General features: G+C 33.5%; 1 protein-coding gene across 4 annotated transcripts in view; it reads left to right on the top strand.

Moving 5' to 3' along the window:
* The window catches only part of CPNE8 (copine 8), a 285057-nt gene that overhangs the window by 169426 nt on the left and 99109 nt on the right, over nucleotides 1-16522 (top strand). For all 4 annotated transcript variants that reach the window (XM_053226117.1, XM_027035891.2, XM_053226118.1 and 1 more), the window contains 2 exons: nucleotides 6767-6813; nucleotides 13320-13501. In XM_053226117.1, the coding sequence (XP_053082092.1) occupies nucleotides 6767-6813; nucleotides 13320-13501 (229 nt within the window). The remainder of the gene's footprint in view (nucleotides 1-6766; nucleotides 6814-13319; nucleotides 13502-16522) is intronic.

The following is a 16522-nucleotide window of genomic DNA, read 5'->3' as shown; positions in this document are numbered from 1 at the left end:
AATCTAATAAAAACAAAGCCATTCTGCCTTCTATAAATACATTCACATAGAATATTATCATCTATAAACTAAACTAACCTAAACTAAGATTTAGAAAATAAACTTTTATGAATATTAAAACTCCTAAACTTTGTTTTGGTTAATGCATGATTCTGATTTTTACATGTTTAAATGCATGCTTGAAAAGGCTAGAGATGTCCAGGTACATCTTTTAAGAGTGTGGTTTCATTAACAGCTTATGTTATTTTTCAAATGATTTTTTTCAGAGGCATTTATTTCATAGTCCAAAGAAACTGCATGTATGTTTTGTCATGAGAACTAGCACTAAGTTAGCCCAAACATTGACAATGTTTTGTATCAGGCAGTTTCTTAGTTATATTTTATGATCAGAGTATGCACTTCTAGCCACACATTCTCTAACATAGTTCCTTCCTCTCTGGTGGGCAGTTGACCTGGTGGGCAGGTTGTGATAGAGTAGGAGAATTTTATCATTTACATTGTTTAGAATTGCTGATTTATGCTTATATTAAAATGTGGACCAAGTATTAGAAGATTAAATTATTGGTTTTAAATCATCTACGGACAATGCACTTCCTACTGTCTACACTGGTTGGGAGTTTATTACCCTATCCTTGATATACCAATGACCAACACTATGAGAAGAAGTAATGAAAAAGAAATATGTGTTAATATTAAGAGATAACTGTCTCTTGTGACCCAGCAGAGGAAAGGATTCATATGAACCAGGAGACGATGACATGGATTCTTCAGGAGATTTGTCCTCCAGCATGTAGAGTAATTGTTATAAGCAGGTACTTCAGGGTTTTATATTTATTAGAGGACTTCTTCAATGTAGCTATTACCTGTTTATCATATGAGAAAGCTGGGGATCAGAGACTTGGTAATCTTGCAGAGGACTCACAACTAGCTAGCTAGTTGTGACTCTGGGTTTCAAGCTCCTCAATCTATGAATCAAAAGTTCATAGTCTTTCTACTAGGGTTCGTTACCTCTTCAGCACCTACCTCACATTAAATGGGATGCTGTTGGATAGTGCTTGCATTTTTGTTTGTTTGTTTCTTTGGGGTGATGTTTTATTGTTTATTTTGATTAGGTCAATTGTAAGATATTTTCTAAACTAGCGATTTGAAAAAACTTTGGCCATCTTGTAATACCTTTCTTGATAAGAAGCTCTTTAACTGCAAGACTCTGTGAAGTTGTACTTCAGAACCCTCTTATTGTGTTAAAAAATACTGAACTCAATCTTCAAAGTCTAGAGAAAGCACAAAAGTTTGGTAATTGATGAAAATTGGATTTAGTAAGGATCAAGAATATTAGTGTAAATAGTTGAAGAACCACATTGTTTGTCCCATTGCTTTTCATTCTTACTTTTGACATTTTACTGATCCATCAGAAATCCAGACTGTTTGGAAGGATAGAAAAGAAAATAAGGCACGAGTCATAGCTTACAGTTACTTTATGCCAAGGGATTTTGTTGCTACCCATCTGGGAGGTACCCAGATAACACCATTTTAAAAAAATCATTTATTTTTGAGAGAGAGAGTGTGTGTGTGTGGGGGGGGGTTGCTGAGAGAGTAGGGGACAGAGGATCAGAGGTGCAGTCTGCACTGACAGCACAGAGCCCGATGCAGGGCTTGAACTCATGAACTGTGAGATCATGACCTGAGCTGAAGTCAGAATCTTAACCAACTGAGCCCCCCCAGGCGCCCCCCAGGTAGCACATTTCTACTGTGCTGCAGTTTGGAGTTGGGCAGGTTGGGACCTTTGTAGCCGGTATAAAGGAAAGAAAATCTGACATGGGAGAGTCAGGTTCTGAGAAATAACCTGAATCTCTGGTAGGTCCAGAAATTTGATAAGCACTGCGAGCTCCAGTTTTCAAAGAAGTATGCTAACTCAGATCCGAAAAAGCTAGCATCAATAATGATGATAAGGGGCACCTGGGTGGCTCAGTTGGTTAAGTGTCCAACTCTTGATCTCAGGTCATGATCTCACGGTTTGTGGATTCGAGCCCCATGTCAGGCTCTGCACTGACAGTGTGAAGCCTGCTTGGGATCCTCTCTCTCTCTCTGTCTCTCTGCCCCTACCCCACTTGTGCTCTCTCTCTCTCTTTCCAAAATAAATAAATATAATTTAAAATTAAAAAAATATATATAATTGTGATAATAAGCATCAACTACTTATTGAGTGCCTGCTAAAGGACAGGTGCTTGTCCTCAAAACAACAATCCAAGGAAGGTTTTATTATCCTTAATTTAGTATAAATGAGCTGCAGGGAGGTTAAATAGCTTTTGCAAGATCACATTGCAAGTAGGTGAAAGTGTTTATATTTGAATTTACATTTGTGTATCTCAAAGCTTGCCATCATTCTAGATCTCACTTGCTGAGGGCAATTAATCCTTTGACTTGTTTATGGGCACGGTAAGCAGGGATTTTGAAGATGCAGCAAAATTTAGAATCAGGTAATGTTTTTGTTGTTGTAATTGTTAGGTAGTTGAACTACTTTTAAGAAAAAGGGAAAAGCTGTTGAAGGAAAGGGTTTAGGCCATGGTGAGCTAGTGGTAAGAAGGGTTGGGCTGGATGATAGTGGTGCCTGAGGCAAGTGAACCAGAGATTCAGGCTAGATTCTAGAACCCAAGAGAGAAAGAGAGTACATGTCGGTTTATCAAGGCAGAAGCATGGTCTTGGTGCCAGCGTGGCGAGAATAAGAGGAATATTAGAGCTAAGTGGGCATCTCAATTTCATTTAAGCATTCTAAATTCCAACAGCAGGTGAATCAGAACCTGCATTTGTCAAGATTAACTTTAAAATGGAGGATGGCAACAGTTCATCTTTCATATTGATAATGTTCAGTTTGTGTAGCTGAACAGAATTTGAAATTGGGAAGAAAATAAAACGGTCCTTCTGCACACCCCCATCACAGTTGTTGGTTCTCAATGACAAATTCATAATGACAGTTGTAGAAAAGTTGTCCAAGATAGTATTACTGTGTGTGTGTGTGCATGCACATGCACACAGATGCATGCATATGTGTCGTTTTCTTTGACATACATATATATGCTTGTTTTCTATGGATCTTTGCTGTGCTGGTTAAATCTTCTGTCTTGACATCTGATTTGTCATTTACAGCTTTTGGAAAGGTGGCAGAGTAAAATAAGGACATTTTCCAAGTATATATTTTAGCAGTACTAGGACATATGCATTGAGAAGTCTTATGAGATGTTACTACTAACTCATGAAATTTGGCAGGCATGCCTTTATTTATACTCTATAATATAATACTCCTATCCAGGTTTCTTGAAATTCTGTTCCTTCTTGTCTGCTTCTAAAATGCAAAATGACAGCTGAAGTAACGCTTCCTAAGCAGAATGTTTCAAGGATTTGTATGTGATCATTTTATGAATATTCTGCCAGGAGTCATCTTGTGCGACTTCGGATGTTTTACTTTGACGCTGATTGATTTTTTTTTTCCCAACATTAGGCTTCATGCAATACTAAAGAATGAAAAAGGATAACAGGATTACTGGTGCAGATGTTTTGTTTGGTTTACTTTTATGACACAATTCATTTATCAAAGTCCTCAAGAAATCTGTCTTCTAGCTTAAAGTTATAGTACTGCTAGCAACTTCCTTTAAAATTTTATAAATTAATATTTTCAAAATACATAGAATATAACACTTGGTATAGCAAATATACATTATAATATGAATGGAAACTTGGGAATCCTGGAAATAAATAAGCTGTTATCCACAGTAAATGCACAGTTGAGTTTTAGGTTATGCTGTTGATTATGAATTCTATGATAAACTGCTGTGCTATTTTTGTCATTTTTTTAATCGTAAAAGCTACAATAGTAAATAAACTCTAGGAATTCAAGGATAGTTTTTGGTTTGCTCCTGTTTTCTTAACATAGTGCTTGGCAATCAGAAGATGCTCTATGAATGTTGAATTGTAGTTTTTTAAATGAATAAACCCAAATGGTATGATAAGAAGCTCCTTCTCTCTTTCTTTTTTCCTTCCTTCTTTTCTTTCTTTCCTTCCTTCCTTTCTTTTTTTTTAAAGTTTTCTCTTCTTTTTTTTAATACCTCATTATTTTGGGGCTACCTAACTGGCTTGCTTTTGGAATTTAGTTTATTTAGCTAGCTAGAGGTTTTGTTAGCTAGAGGTTTCAGTCAGGTAGTTTAATAATAAACATCTACTCTTTTTTTATTCTTATATACAGTATAGTTCTTTAATAGTCATGCCTTTTCCTTATAGTTTTGCTAGGCACAGTTTTGGCTTTGAAAGGACCATTGTATCTCTGATTACTGAATTTTTTTAAATCTGCAACTAATGCTTCTAAGAAGTTGGAGGTTATGCTACACATCCTGGGCTCTCCTGGAGAACAGATTAGAAGCAAGCATAAAATGAATGCATTCAATCACCCAATAAATACAGTGAGGTTCCAATATTGGCAAAGCATTGTGCAGACAGTGTTATAAGAGACAGTTGAATCAAGACAAGGTGTCTGTTCCTACAACCTAAGGGAGATTGAACCAAAGACTCAACTCCTAAACTGCCCTTTATAATGTGCTAAAATATATGTTCTTGAAACTCAGAGTTATTTTTCATTTTTAAAGAGGTGTCATTTGAAAAAAATAACATAAAAAGATATTTATACTGATAATTTTGTGATTTATATATTTAACAACATACTTGGTAGATGAGCTAATTTGCCGAAGCACAAGAATGTGCCCTGGCATTCTTATCATAAGGATACTTGTACAGGATCATTTTTGTTTGTAACATAATAATCACTATCTTTTATTGTGTTATTATAGTCAAGCAGTTTATAAATATCTAATTGTAGAAACAGAGTAGTATGTATAGAGTTTATGAATGTGGTCTTTGAAGTTAGATGTGAATTCAGATTTCAATACTGGCATTTATTACTTGTGTCAAAAATTATGAAGTTTGTGAGCATAGAATCCTTGTCTATAAAAGGAGAATAATGGTGTCTTTTAAAAAATATTATGAAATTAGTTGATATAAGCTATGTAAAAGCACATTTTATATGCTTATAGTATATAATGTGTATCTGTAATCCACATTATATATGTATACACACATATAAATATATAGAGATATAATATTTCATTTAGTTTTTCTGTTAGTTCTTGCTATTATTGCGTGCCAGGCACCTGACCTCTGAGGGTTTTGAAACATGACTAATGTCAGCAACTGGGTTGCTGGAATTGAAACCCTGTTCTTTCAGATGCAAAAGCTGCACCTTTCTAATACACCATACTACCCTCTATTAACACCATACTACCCTGTATTACAGTCACTTCTCTTCCTTGCACCAGAATGATGAAGCAATGTGCTGATGGTGACTGTTCTTTTCAGTTCCTCAAAGGGATTTATTATCTCAAAATGTTCTCCCAGATGTCTCAAAAATACTCTTTTTCTAAAAGTTTTTAACTCCTTTCGGTTCATACGGGTTAGTGTCATGCTCCAAATTAGCCTATATTCTTAGCCTATAAACCTAATTTCTACTGAAAAAAATTGCTTATAGCTATAAAGAGAATCTATATTAGTTTTTATTAAATGCAAAGCACAAAAGGTTGTTCATTCCTTAGGAAAAAAAAATGTGGAATGTGTTTCAGTACCTGAATAGTCTAGGGATTTGGAAGCTGAATTTGTAGAAAAAGAAGGAAATATTACTATAATTTATACTCAGAGAACCACAAGGGACCCTATGCTGTAGTACCCATCATCATCATCAACCTCATCACCATCGTCATCATTATATTTGTCATCATCAGCACCATTTAAATAGCAGTTCCAAACTTTGAAGTATTTAATGAGTTTGCAATATGGCAAAAGTAATTTGTCTCTAAAAATAAGGTGATTTATAGCACTCATGTTTTCAAATGGCTTACTTTTTATATTAAATTATTTTTTAAATTAGGTGTGATTGTGTGTTATCCAAGCAATCATCTCATTGTTGCTTATTTGTGGGTTTTTTTCCCCTTGTTTGTTAAGAAAGGGGTAGAATTACATACAGAAAGAGTCAGAGATGTGTATTCAAAAGAGTGAATTTTTTTATGAAAATGCTACTTTTTAGGTTTCTATCAGAAAAAAAAGGAAAGAAAACAGAACTAACCCAGTAAAATAATTTTGGGGAACTGTGCTGAAAATTTAAACTATATATAACCAATATCATCTATATAAATATTTATCTGTGTCTATAAGTTCACACACAGAGGAATACTGATCAGGATCTGAAATGCTTCATTTATGAAGAAAGCAGAAGAAAGTCCTGTGTGTTCAGATTGTGGAAAGAATTGGTTTAGGAATGATATTATTAGAGATGATTTCAGCTGTGCCACACTTTTAAGGGCATAATAATTCAACAATGATTGCAAGATGTTTTTAAAAGCAAATTGATAGTAAATGCTGGCATTGGAGACTGGAAAATCGTTATTTGCAGTTTGACTTCTTTATTATACAACCCTCACTTAGTTATTGTGTTTTCAAATAGGAGCTATTTTTATTCCTGACACTCGTTTTCATATTTTACAGTTGTATGATTGTAAAGGTGTTTTGCTATGCTTTTACCTTTTAAAACTGCCTATCTTGATGCTATCCGGTATATACTGTATTTTAAGAAACTTAATGATGCTAAAAAAAAAAATAACACAAATGGAAGTCAAACTCTTTTTTATGAGATTATTTCATTATTAATGATTCTTGTTTACTTATATTCTAGAACGCAAATCAATTTCACAGTGGCTATTGATTTTACAGCATCAAATGGTGAGTATTCTGACTATCCACTAGTAAAAAATATTAGCAATTAATTGAAAGATAGTTATTTTCATGAGTTTAGATATTTGATTCCTATATTTATATCCTTCTGAACTGTTGTTTCATATAAAATTCAGGTAATTTTTCCTTTCTTTTTACTATTATGAAATAGTTCAGGTATACAAATGACTAAAGGGAATGCAAAAAAAAAAGCCTAATAGTCCCATTCAAATTTATTAAATATTGAAGTATTATAATTTTTATTTCACATATTTTTTAAAAAAAAATTCAGATCTAGTTAAGCCCATGGTGTGCTCTGTCCCACTCCTTCCCTCATCTTGATACATAACTATACTGTTGAAGTGTGTTGAATTATCCTCATCCTTAAGTATCCTTAAGTACCTGTACTTTATGCAACTCTCTTTGTTTTTACTTGAGTATTTATTTTTAAAAATTACTCATGTTAACATATTTACATTTAATTTAGAGGGAGTGTCATGTAATACCCCATTATAGATATTCATAATTTGCCTATCAAACATTTCAAAAAGAAAAGAGAGTCAGCTTTTTAAATCTTATTTTGAAGTAACTTTTTCTGAAACAGAACAATCATTTGAAATGAGTGATTATGTATCCTAATAACTTAAATCTCATTATTTAACTTTTACCAGAATTTGCCATCAATTTATATTTATCTAGTTTTTCCCCCTAAATTACTTATTGTGCTTATGGCTCTCACATTATATTCCCTTTACCTCACATTTCTCTCAGTGACTCACATTTCACAAAATAGTAGAATTTTCAGGTAAGAAAGAACCTTAGAGATCACTTACTCCAATCATCCTCTTATATAAATGAGGAAACTCATATTCATAAAATCATTTTACTAAATACATCTTGGCTTTTTAGTACTAGAATTAAGAATAGAGAGGAGACCAAAATCTAATTGAACTCACCTTTGATTAAATATTAAGTTTATTCTTCAACACTATGATTTCAAGTTAATTATTTTTATTCATGTATTTTATTTAGTAAAACATGAGACATAGAATAAAACAAAGTCTAAATGATTTAAAACACTACTTTTATTCACTAATGAACATTAGCACAACTAGAAGAGCAAGAATCTATTGAATAGGAAGACACAAGCTACTGAAACTGACTTAAAAAGACATAGACAATCTGAATAGACCTATAATAAGAGATGGAATTTGGAATAAAAAAATACCCTCACAGTTTATCAGGGTCCATGTCCATATAAGCTTCACTGGTGAATTCTACCAAATATTTAAAGAAGAGTTGCCATCAATTCTTCACAAACTCTTACGAACAATAGAAAAGGAGAGAATACTTCCCAACTGATTCTATGAGGTTAGTATTACCTTGATATCAAAACTAGACAAAGAAAAGAAAAGAAAAACTAAACAAAACTCAACAAAACACTAGCAAACTGAATCCACCAACATATTAAGAAAACTATATATCCTAAGAAAGTAAAATTTATCTCAGGAATACAAGGTTGGCTTAGGATTCAAAAAGCAAATAACATAACATGTCAATAGAAGAAAATGTAAAAATCACATCATTCTCTCAATTGGTGCAGAAAAGAGCATTTGGCAAGGTCCAACATATTTTCATGATAAAAACACTTAACAAACTAGGAATTGAAATTGACTTACTAACCTTATGAAGGGAAAATATGAAAAACCCGTACCTAGCATAGCTTAATGCTTTCCCCTAAAATGAGGAATAGGGCAAGGATGACTGCTTCTGCCACTTCTGTTCAGCATTCTACTGGAAGTTGTAGTCATGGCCATCAGGCAAGATGAAATAAAAAAAAAATCCAGGTTGGAAAGGAAGAAGTAAAACTATTTCTATTTGCAGATGACATAGACTTGTGTACAAAAACCCTAAGGAATCAATTCACTAAAAATCTATTAGAACTAAGAAATGAACTTAGCAAGATGGAAAAATAAAAGATCAATATATAAAAACCTGGTCTTTTTCTCTGTATTTCCAATGAAGAGTCTGAAAATGAAATTATGAAAATTCTATTGACAGTAGTATCAAAAGTAATGCAATACTTAGGAAAAATTTAACAAAGTGAGTGCAAAGTTTATACTCTAGAAACTATACTCTGAAAAAAATTATTGAAATAAATTAAAGATCTCAATAAATAGAAAAATATACAGTTTTCATGGATTGGAAAACTCAACTGTTAAGAGGACATTTCCCAAAGCAATCAACAGATACAATGCAATCTCAGTCAAAACCTGAAAGGCCTTTTTTGAATAAATGGATGATTCAAAAATTCATATCGAAGTTCAAGGGACACAGAAGAGTCAAAGCAGACATGAAAAGAGAGAACAGAGTAGGAATGTTCATACTTCCCGTTTTTGAAACTTACTGCAAAGCAACAGTAATCAAGACAGCATGATGCTGGTATAAAGATAGATATATAGTTCCATGAAGTTGAATGGCGATTCCAGGGATAAACCCATGAGACTAAGGTTAACTGATTTGAGAAAGGTGTCAAGACAATTCAATAGGGGAAAGAATAAATGGTCTTTTTAACAAACAGTGCTGGGACAACAGGATAGCGACATGCAAATGATTGAAGTTCGACCTTTTTCTCATATCAAAAACAAAATTAACACAAACTAGATCAAAGACTTAAATGTAAAGGCTAAAAGTATAAACTATTGGAAGGAAACATAGGGATACACCTTCATGATCTTGGATTTGACAGCTGATTCTTAAATGACATTAAAACACAAGTAACAAAAGAAAAAAAATTAAGTTGAACTCCATCAGAATAAAAACTCTTTTATTCTTCATAGGATACTATTAACTAAGTGAAAAGACAAACCCCAGAATGTGAGCAAATATTAGCAAATCATACATCTCATAGGGGATTTGTATCTAGAACATATAAAGAACTCTTATAATTCAATAAAAAGACAAATAACCCAACTTAAAAATGGGCAAAGGATCTGAATGACCTTTCTCCATAAAAGATGTACCCATGATCGTTAAGCACATGAAAGGATACTGAGTAAACTTAGGCATCAGGAAATGCAAATCAAAACTATAATGAGATAATATTTCACACCCACTAGAATGGCTATAATCCAGGCATAATGAGTGTTGATGAGGATGTGGAGAAATTGGAAGCCTCATGCACTGTGTGTGAGAATGTAAAATGGTGCAGCCACCTTGGAAAATACATTGGCAGTTTTTCAAGTTGTTAAACATACAGTAACCATACGACCCAGAAATTTCACCCCTAGATGAATACACAAGAAAGATGAAAACATATGTCCACACAAAACCTTGTACACAAAAGATTATAGCAGCATAATAGCCATAATGTGGAAACAGTCCAAATATAAATGGTTTTCAAAATGTGATATATTCATATAGGAGAATACTATTCAGGAATAAACAGGAATGAAATATGAAGTGCTGATACATAGTAGGACATAAGTGAACCTTGAAATCATCATGCTAAGTGAAAGAAGCTAGTCACAAAACACTACATATTAATCTATTTATATATAATGTCCAGAATAAGCAAATTAATAGAAACAGAAAGTAGATTAATCATTGTTTAGAGCAGGGCTGGATGGAATGATAAGGGAGCGATAGTGAATAGGTACAGTGTTTCTTTTTGAGGTAATAAAAATGTTCTAAAATCAGAGTGATGGTTGTAATTATCTGTGAATATATTAAAAATCATTGAATTGTACATTTCAAATGGCTGAACTGTAAATTATGTGAATTATATATCAATAAAACTTCCTTAACAAGAATGTATTCAAGTGTGATTTTTTTATAAATGTATAATGTAACTCTAAAACAAAATCAAATATAAGTTTCATTATATCCAGTGTTTAAAGTATTACAAAATCCTTAAGTATAGAGTTCTAGCTATGAATAAACATTATGGAATCTGACTGCCTAGATTTACATTTGAATTTTATCAATTTTTACTATGCCAGTAGGGGTAAGTTATTTAATCTGAAAAATGGGTACAATAAAATAGTACCCATGTTATAGGTTTGTTGAAGGACTTACCTTGAAGTAAGGTGTTCAATACATGTTAAATTCCCTGCTATCATAATTATTATTCATGTAACTCGGGCCCCAATGTTATCAACCTACCACAAGTTCATTTTTATATGCATTGTTGCAGATACAGAGATAATACAAACGTCCCAGATTCAAAGAATGGACAATTTGGCAAATTTTTAATTGCCAGATTGTGTGGTGCAGAACACAAGAGTCATTTGAGTAGGAGAGAAAAGACTGTAAGTGTTGGAATAAACAAGGAAGGTTGTCTGGTGCAAATAAAACATAAGCTGCAGAGAATGAAGTGAATTTCAGGACAAGGTGGCAATTGAGAGGCAGAGATAGGAAGGGAGATATCATTAGTGATACAGTGAAGAGACTGGTCTGACACAGATGCCGGAAAGAAGTGACGTCCTTACATGAGTGGGATCCAGCCCTGCTCTGCATGATAGGCGAAGATGTTTAGACATGCTAGGGTATGAGTGGTATTTGCATTTTAATTTTAAGTTATGATTTTCTTAATGAGATAGAATTAGTCGCCTTATTACAGCCAATAGGTAACAACTCTTCTTATATTTGAGAGTTGTGTTAGATAACCACTTAGTCAAGTAATGATATTGCTTCCCTGTGGCTCCAGTGGGCTTTTGACCAAGTGCAAAATTCTAATTTTAGAATAAAGTGTCAATGAAAAATTGCACCAGACAATTTAAACGGGCAAGGAAGACATTATTCAAGACTATTGACATAGAGGAAAGTCTACTGGAGGTCGAGTCTACTGGGATATAGGGAAAAAATTGAACTCAACTCCTCTAAAACAAAAGGTGGGAGGGATTTTAAGTGCTTCTGTGATCTAATGGAAAAGTACTGAGGGACCTTACAGGGGTCATTGGTCTGTTTGCTAGTCAGCACTTATGGAAGCTAGGCTCCTACCTTCCCAAACAGACTAGGAGATAGGAGTGCTCTCTTTCTCCATGATTACATTTCAAAGGGATGTCTCCAGGTCCTAGAGAAAGACATCCCTGGGTAGTAGAAGATTTACATCTCAAAGGTGCAGAGAAAGAATTTATAATTGCAAGTTTTGTAAAGCAAATGCTCTAAGAAAAGGAAGGTCAGGGGTCTATATTTATGAAGAACTCTTTCCAAAGTTTAGTCAAATCCAGAGGAATGAATGTTAAGTCTATTTGGTCAGAAGATACTTTTTCAGAAATTTTGTCATGTGGGACCAGCCCTTGAATGCGGGTAATCCTTTGGAAATACAATTGCATTTATGTAATGCATTATTTTTAGACCAAAAATGTTCTGTGTACAATTATATGTATTATAAACCAAGGGGATATCTCTTTTTAATTGTTTCTCTTTGGATCACAAGTGCTGATTATTATTATTATTTTTTTCTTATCAGAAAAGAACTGTGCCCTGAGGTTTTCCTTCTTCAGGCAATGTTTTAATATAGAATTGAGCTTTATGTGCTATTACAAGTCCCATTTAACTTTCCATTTCCACTTAAGAAACTAAGTGGACTTTCAAGCGGCCTTTATGCTGGTAATTAGGACAACTCAATGTGAATATCAATGTATTTGAGTGGTAGCACGTATATTTCTTTCTGACTCAAATTCATCTGTATTCAAATCCAACACCCTATAGAGTATAAGTATATTGAAATTTCAGAACCTTGTGGATGACCCAGACAGTAATAACAGTAGCAGTGAAGCCTTACATTTCTATGGCGCTTTGGTATTTTTAATCACTTCACACATAATCTCATTTTGTCCTTCAGTATAACTGTGGTAGGATTTATTGCAGACATTTTATAGGTGTTGTCTTGAAAATTCTGAGACTGGACTTTGAGTCTTCTGACTCTCAGTTTAATGTATAGTTAGAAACTGAATAATTTTTCAAATACAGATATTTAATTAGCTTGAATTTGAAGATCGCTATGCTTTCTTTTCTTTAAGTGATTAAATTGGGATGTTTCTCAAATATTCAATTTATGTTTATAACAGAACTTTAGGAAGCTTTGTAATTATTGAAGCCCATTAAATCAGTTGAGTCCTTTAATTATAGGTATAAGGATTCAAGGCAAAGGCACATGATTTTTTAAAAATAAAGATGACAATAAAATCAGTTTAACAAAAGTATTTAAATACTTCTTCTGTAAATGAGATTCAAAAATAGCCTGTGGCATTGACAGTGAGGAATAATTTCTGACAAAATCTGCATATGCTTTGGCATATCTTTGGAAAACTTTCTACATGTCTGTATAATGTAATAACTATTTCTATGTTAATATCCATCCAAAAAGAAACTATTTGACATAGTATGGTTGTAGGCAGAAAACATAATTTTAAGTATTTCATTCTGAAATAGACATCAAGAAAATGTTGTCAAGAAAATGACATCTTTACTCTAATCAGTTATGTTTGAAATATTTTTTCTGTCATCAGGCAACCCTGCCCAGCCCACTTCTCTCCATTACATGAATCCTTACCAACTGAATGCCTATGGAATGGCCCTGAAAGCAGTGGGAGAAATCGTTCAAGATTATGACAGTGATAAAATGTTCCCAGCTCTAGGTTTTGGTGCAAAACTGCCTCCAGATGGAAGGATATCTCATGAATTTGCTTTGGTAAGAGTACATCACAAGGATTTGATCTTTTGAAAAAAATAATATCTTTTAATGTTGGTTCACTACTTATGCTTTAGTCAGTCACGTAGCAACTCTTTTGACTATAGACTCAGCTCAATTTTGCAAAATGATTGATTTAGAAGTGTGATATAATGGAAGAAAAAGACAGTGAAATAGATTAGTAATAAATATATCTATAGTCCATCTGGTTTCAGAGGGTCTAATCTGGTTGTCTATTGCTATATGACGAACTCCTTAAAAGTTAGAGGCATAAACCAACACCATTTCATATACTCATAATTTTGGAGTCAGGAATTTAAGCAGAGTACAATAGGAGATGATATATTTCTTCAAGATGTCTGGGGTCTTAAGTAGGATGCCTTGATTGGCTAGAGGTGGCTGGAATTGTTGACTAGAACCATATGTCTGGGCTTCATTCTGGCTGCTGGTTGGATTGCTCAGTTCTTCTCTATATCATGTGTTCTGGGGCCAGCATGTCCCCTAAGATGGCTTCTTTGCTCATATCTGATACTCAGGATGACTGAAATAGCTAAGTTGCCTGGACATCTCTCCCTTTTTCAACATATGACCTGCCCATGTGGTTATCATGGACCTCAGCACAGTATGGCCATCTCTTGGTAGTCAGATTTCTTACATGGCAGCCAGCTTCCCCAGAATGAGTATTCTAAAAGGCTGAGGCAGAAACTGCAGGGCTCTCTATACCATAGCATTAGAAATCCCAGAAAGTTGTTTTTGCTAAATTCTCTTAGTCAAGCAAATCACTAAGGCCAGCCAAGTTTCAAAGTAACCTTCACCTCTCAATGGGAGGCTGTCTCAAAGAATGTGTGACTATCTTAATCTACCATATTCAAATTTAAAGGATTAGTTATGACTAAAATTAATTTCTTTTAATGTGAAGCAATAATTGTGGCTATAATTATGATTTCAATAGAATGGAATAGATATGACTGAAATAAATATTTATCTAGTTAATGTTTACATAGATCTAGTCCATATTTTGTGATTGAAGATAAGCAATGTTGATAATTGAAGATAATGCACTCTGTTTTCCAAATAAACTCCACAAAGATAATGCTTATACACCCAGTCAGCCTTATTCTCCCTGTACTTTCTGATCAAATAATGGGAAAATCAATATAGGAATGTTTGCCTGTCATTTTGGAAAAACTTTGGCTTTTTCTGTTTAGAAGTGCCTCCCTACCCTCTATACATTTCAGGAGTAAATCCTTGCATCCCCATTATCTTTGTAAGTCTTTGCTGTTTTTATTCATGTTACAGAAGCAATGCATAATCAGAGATTTTTTAGAAGTTCTGCAAGCAAAATAATAATAATACTACCATTTTTTGAGTAATTACTGGGTGTCAAGCCAAATATTTACAATCATTTTCTTATATGGTCTTCATAAAATTCCTGTGTGGTAGGTATATCATGACTGTCACATTGCATCACTCTAGGAAGTGTCAGTCATATTGAATACAGTTAAAGAGTGTCCCATGTGTTGTGTAATTCAGCTTAGGGTCACAGGAATTAACCAGGATTCCAGAAGACAGGACTTGAACCCAGATCAGTCTTATTTTAGAATACATGCTCTTTACTACTAAAGCAAATTTTATAACAGTGCCTATATGAATCCCACCTCTCAGATCTGTGCTTTTTAACACCATGATATAGTATGATTATGATACATACATATGCACACACACACTTCCCGAAGCTTTTGTATGATTAGATTTAAACTTCCTTAAATATCTTTTAAGAGCAGTATTTTTACATTTTTATTTCTATACTTATCCTTGCTTATCTATTCCATTGCCCACACAATTTCAGGAAAGGTTGCTGGAGGCTTTAATTCTTTCTTCCATGAATTAGCCCACATGCCACATTCCCACTGTCATATAAAAATAAATATCTATTGGGATTTTGTTGTGTCTTAGAGAATTAAAATCTCCCAGAAACTTATAAAACCATGAAAATCACTCATGTGATGCTAAGTCTTAAGTGCTTCAGGAAAAAGGTCATGAGCTATTTTAAAGCTTAAGAAAGAGAATAATTATGTTAAACTAAATGGGGCTTATTAATTTTTCCTTCCATACATTTCTTCTCACCCTTGTGTATGTTTTTTTTTTCCTTTTATCTCTCTCTCTAAACCTCTCTTTTTCTGCTTTTCCTACTTCCAAATTCTTTCCTCACAACAAAACCAATGCAAATATCTATTGCCATGGAAGGATTTTTTTTATTATTTGCATCTTAAAAGTTCGTGAACCCAACTCAAATACTTATAGGATAGAGATCATACCCCTTTAAAGTTATGAAAAATAGTCCCCCAAATTGAAGATGAAAACAACACTGATGATAGCACATGAACTTTAACATTACTAACTGATTAATTTTTTCAAAGCACTTTTGTTTTCTTGGGTAAATAAGACAGGTAAGACTTAAGTAGGTCTTCAAAGAGTTAGTATTTGATTTGATTTTTTGCTAAACTATTCTGTTAACTTCATCCTTAACTGTCTCTAGGTGCTGAAATGGCAAATAGAAAAACTGTCCCATATCAATCTAACAACTAATATACTCTGTAATCCTAACAAACCCTCATATTTTCATGGTAAGAATTTGTGATGTATATTCATAAACATTAATCTATTTATCACACTGAGTTCAAGTAATCTTTCAGTTAGCAAGGGAGGCCTTCTTAAAAATTAATCCCTCATTGGTGAGTTTAGGGCTAACACAAATGTTGAAAGTTGAACATAAAAACTTATTTTTTTATGTTTTCTTTGCTGTTAATCCAAAGGGTCTCAGATAAACCCCAGCTTTTTATTTGAAATATGAATAAGAATATATTCATGTATTCCATTGTGGAAAAAGAACAGGGAATGTACCACCACGTTAGCACAAACGTTGTGAAAAGGAGTCATTGCTCTCCTCCCATTGTGATTTTGATGACTCCTTAAGGTGTTATAACCGAAAATATAATAGCATAATAGTGTGGAACTTTA

The sequence above is a fragment of the Acinonyx jubatus genome, chromosome B4 (genome assembly GCF_027475565.1).
Source record: "Acinonyx jubatus isolate Ajub_Pintada_27869175 chromosome B4, VMU_Ajub_asm_v1.0, whole genome shotgun sequence".
Taxonomy (NCBI): Eukaryota; Metazoa; Chordata; class Mammalia; order Carnivora; family Felidae; genus Acinonyx; species Acinonyx jubatus.
The sequence above is the reverse complement of the archived record's forward strand: the minus strand, read 5'-3'. Positions and strand labels throughout refer to the sequence as shown.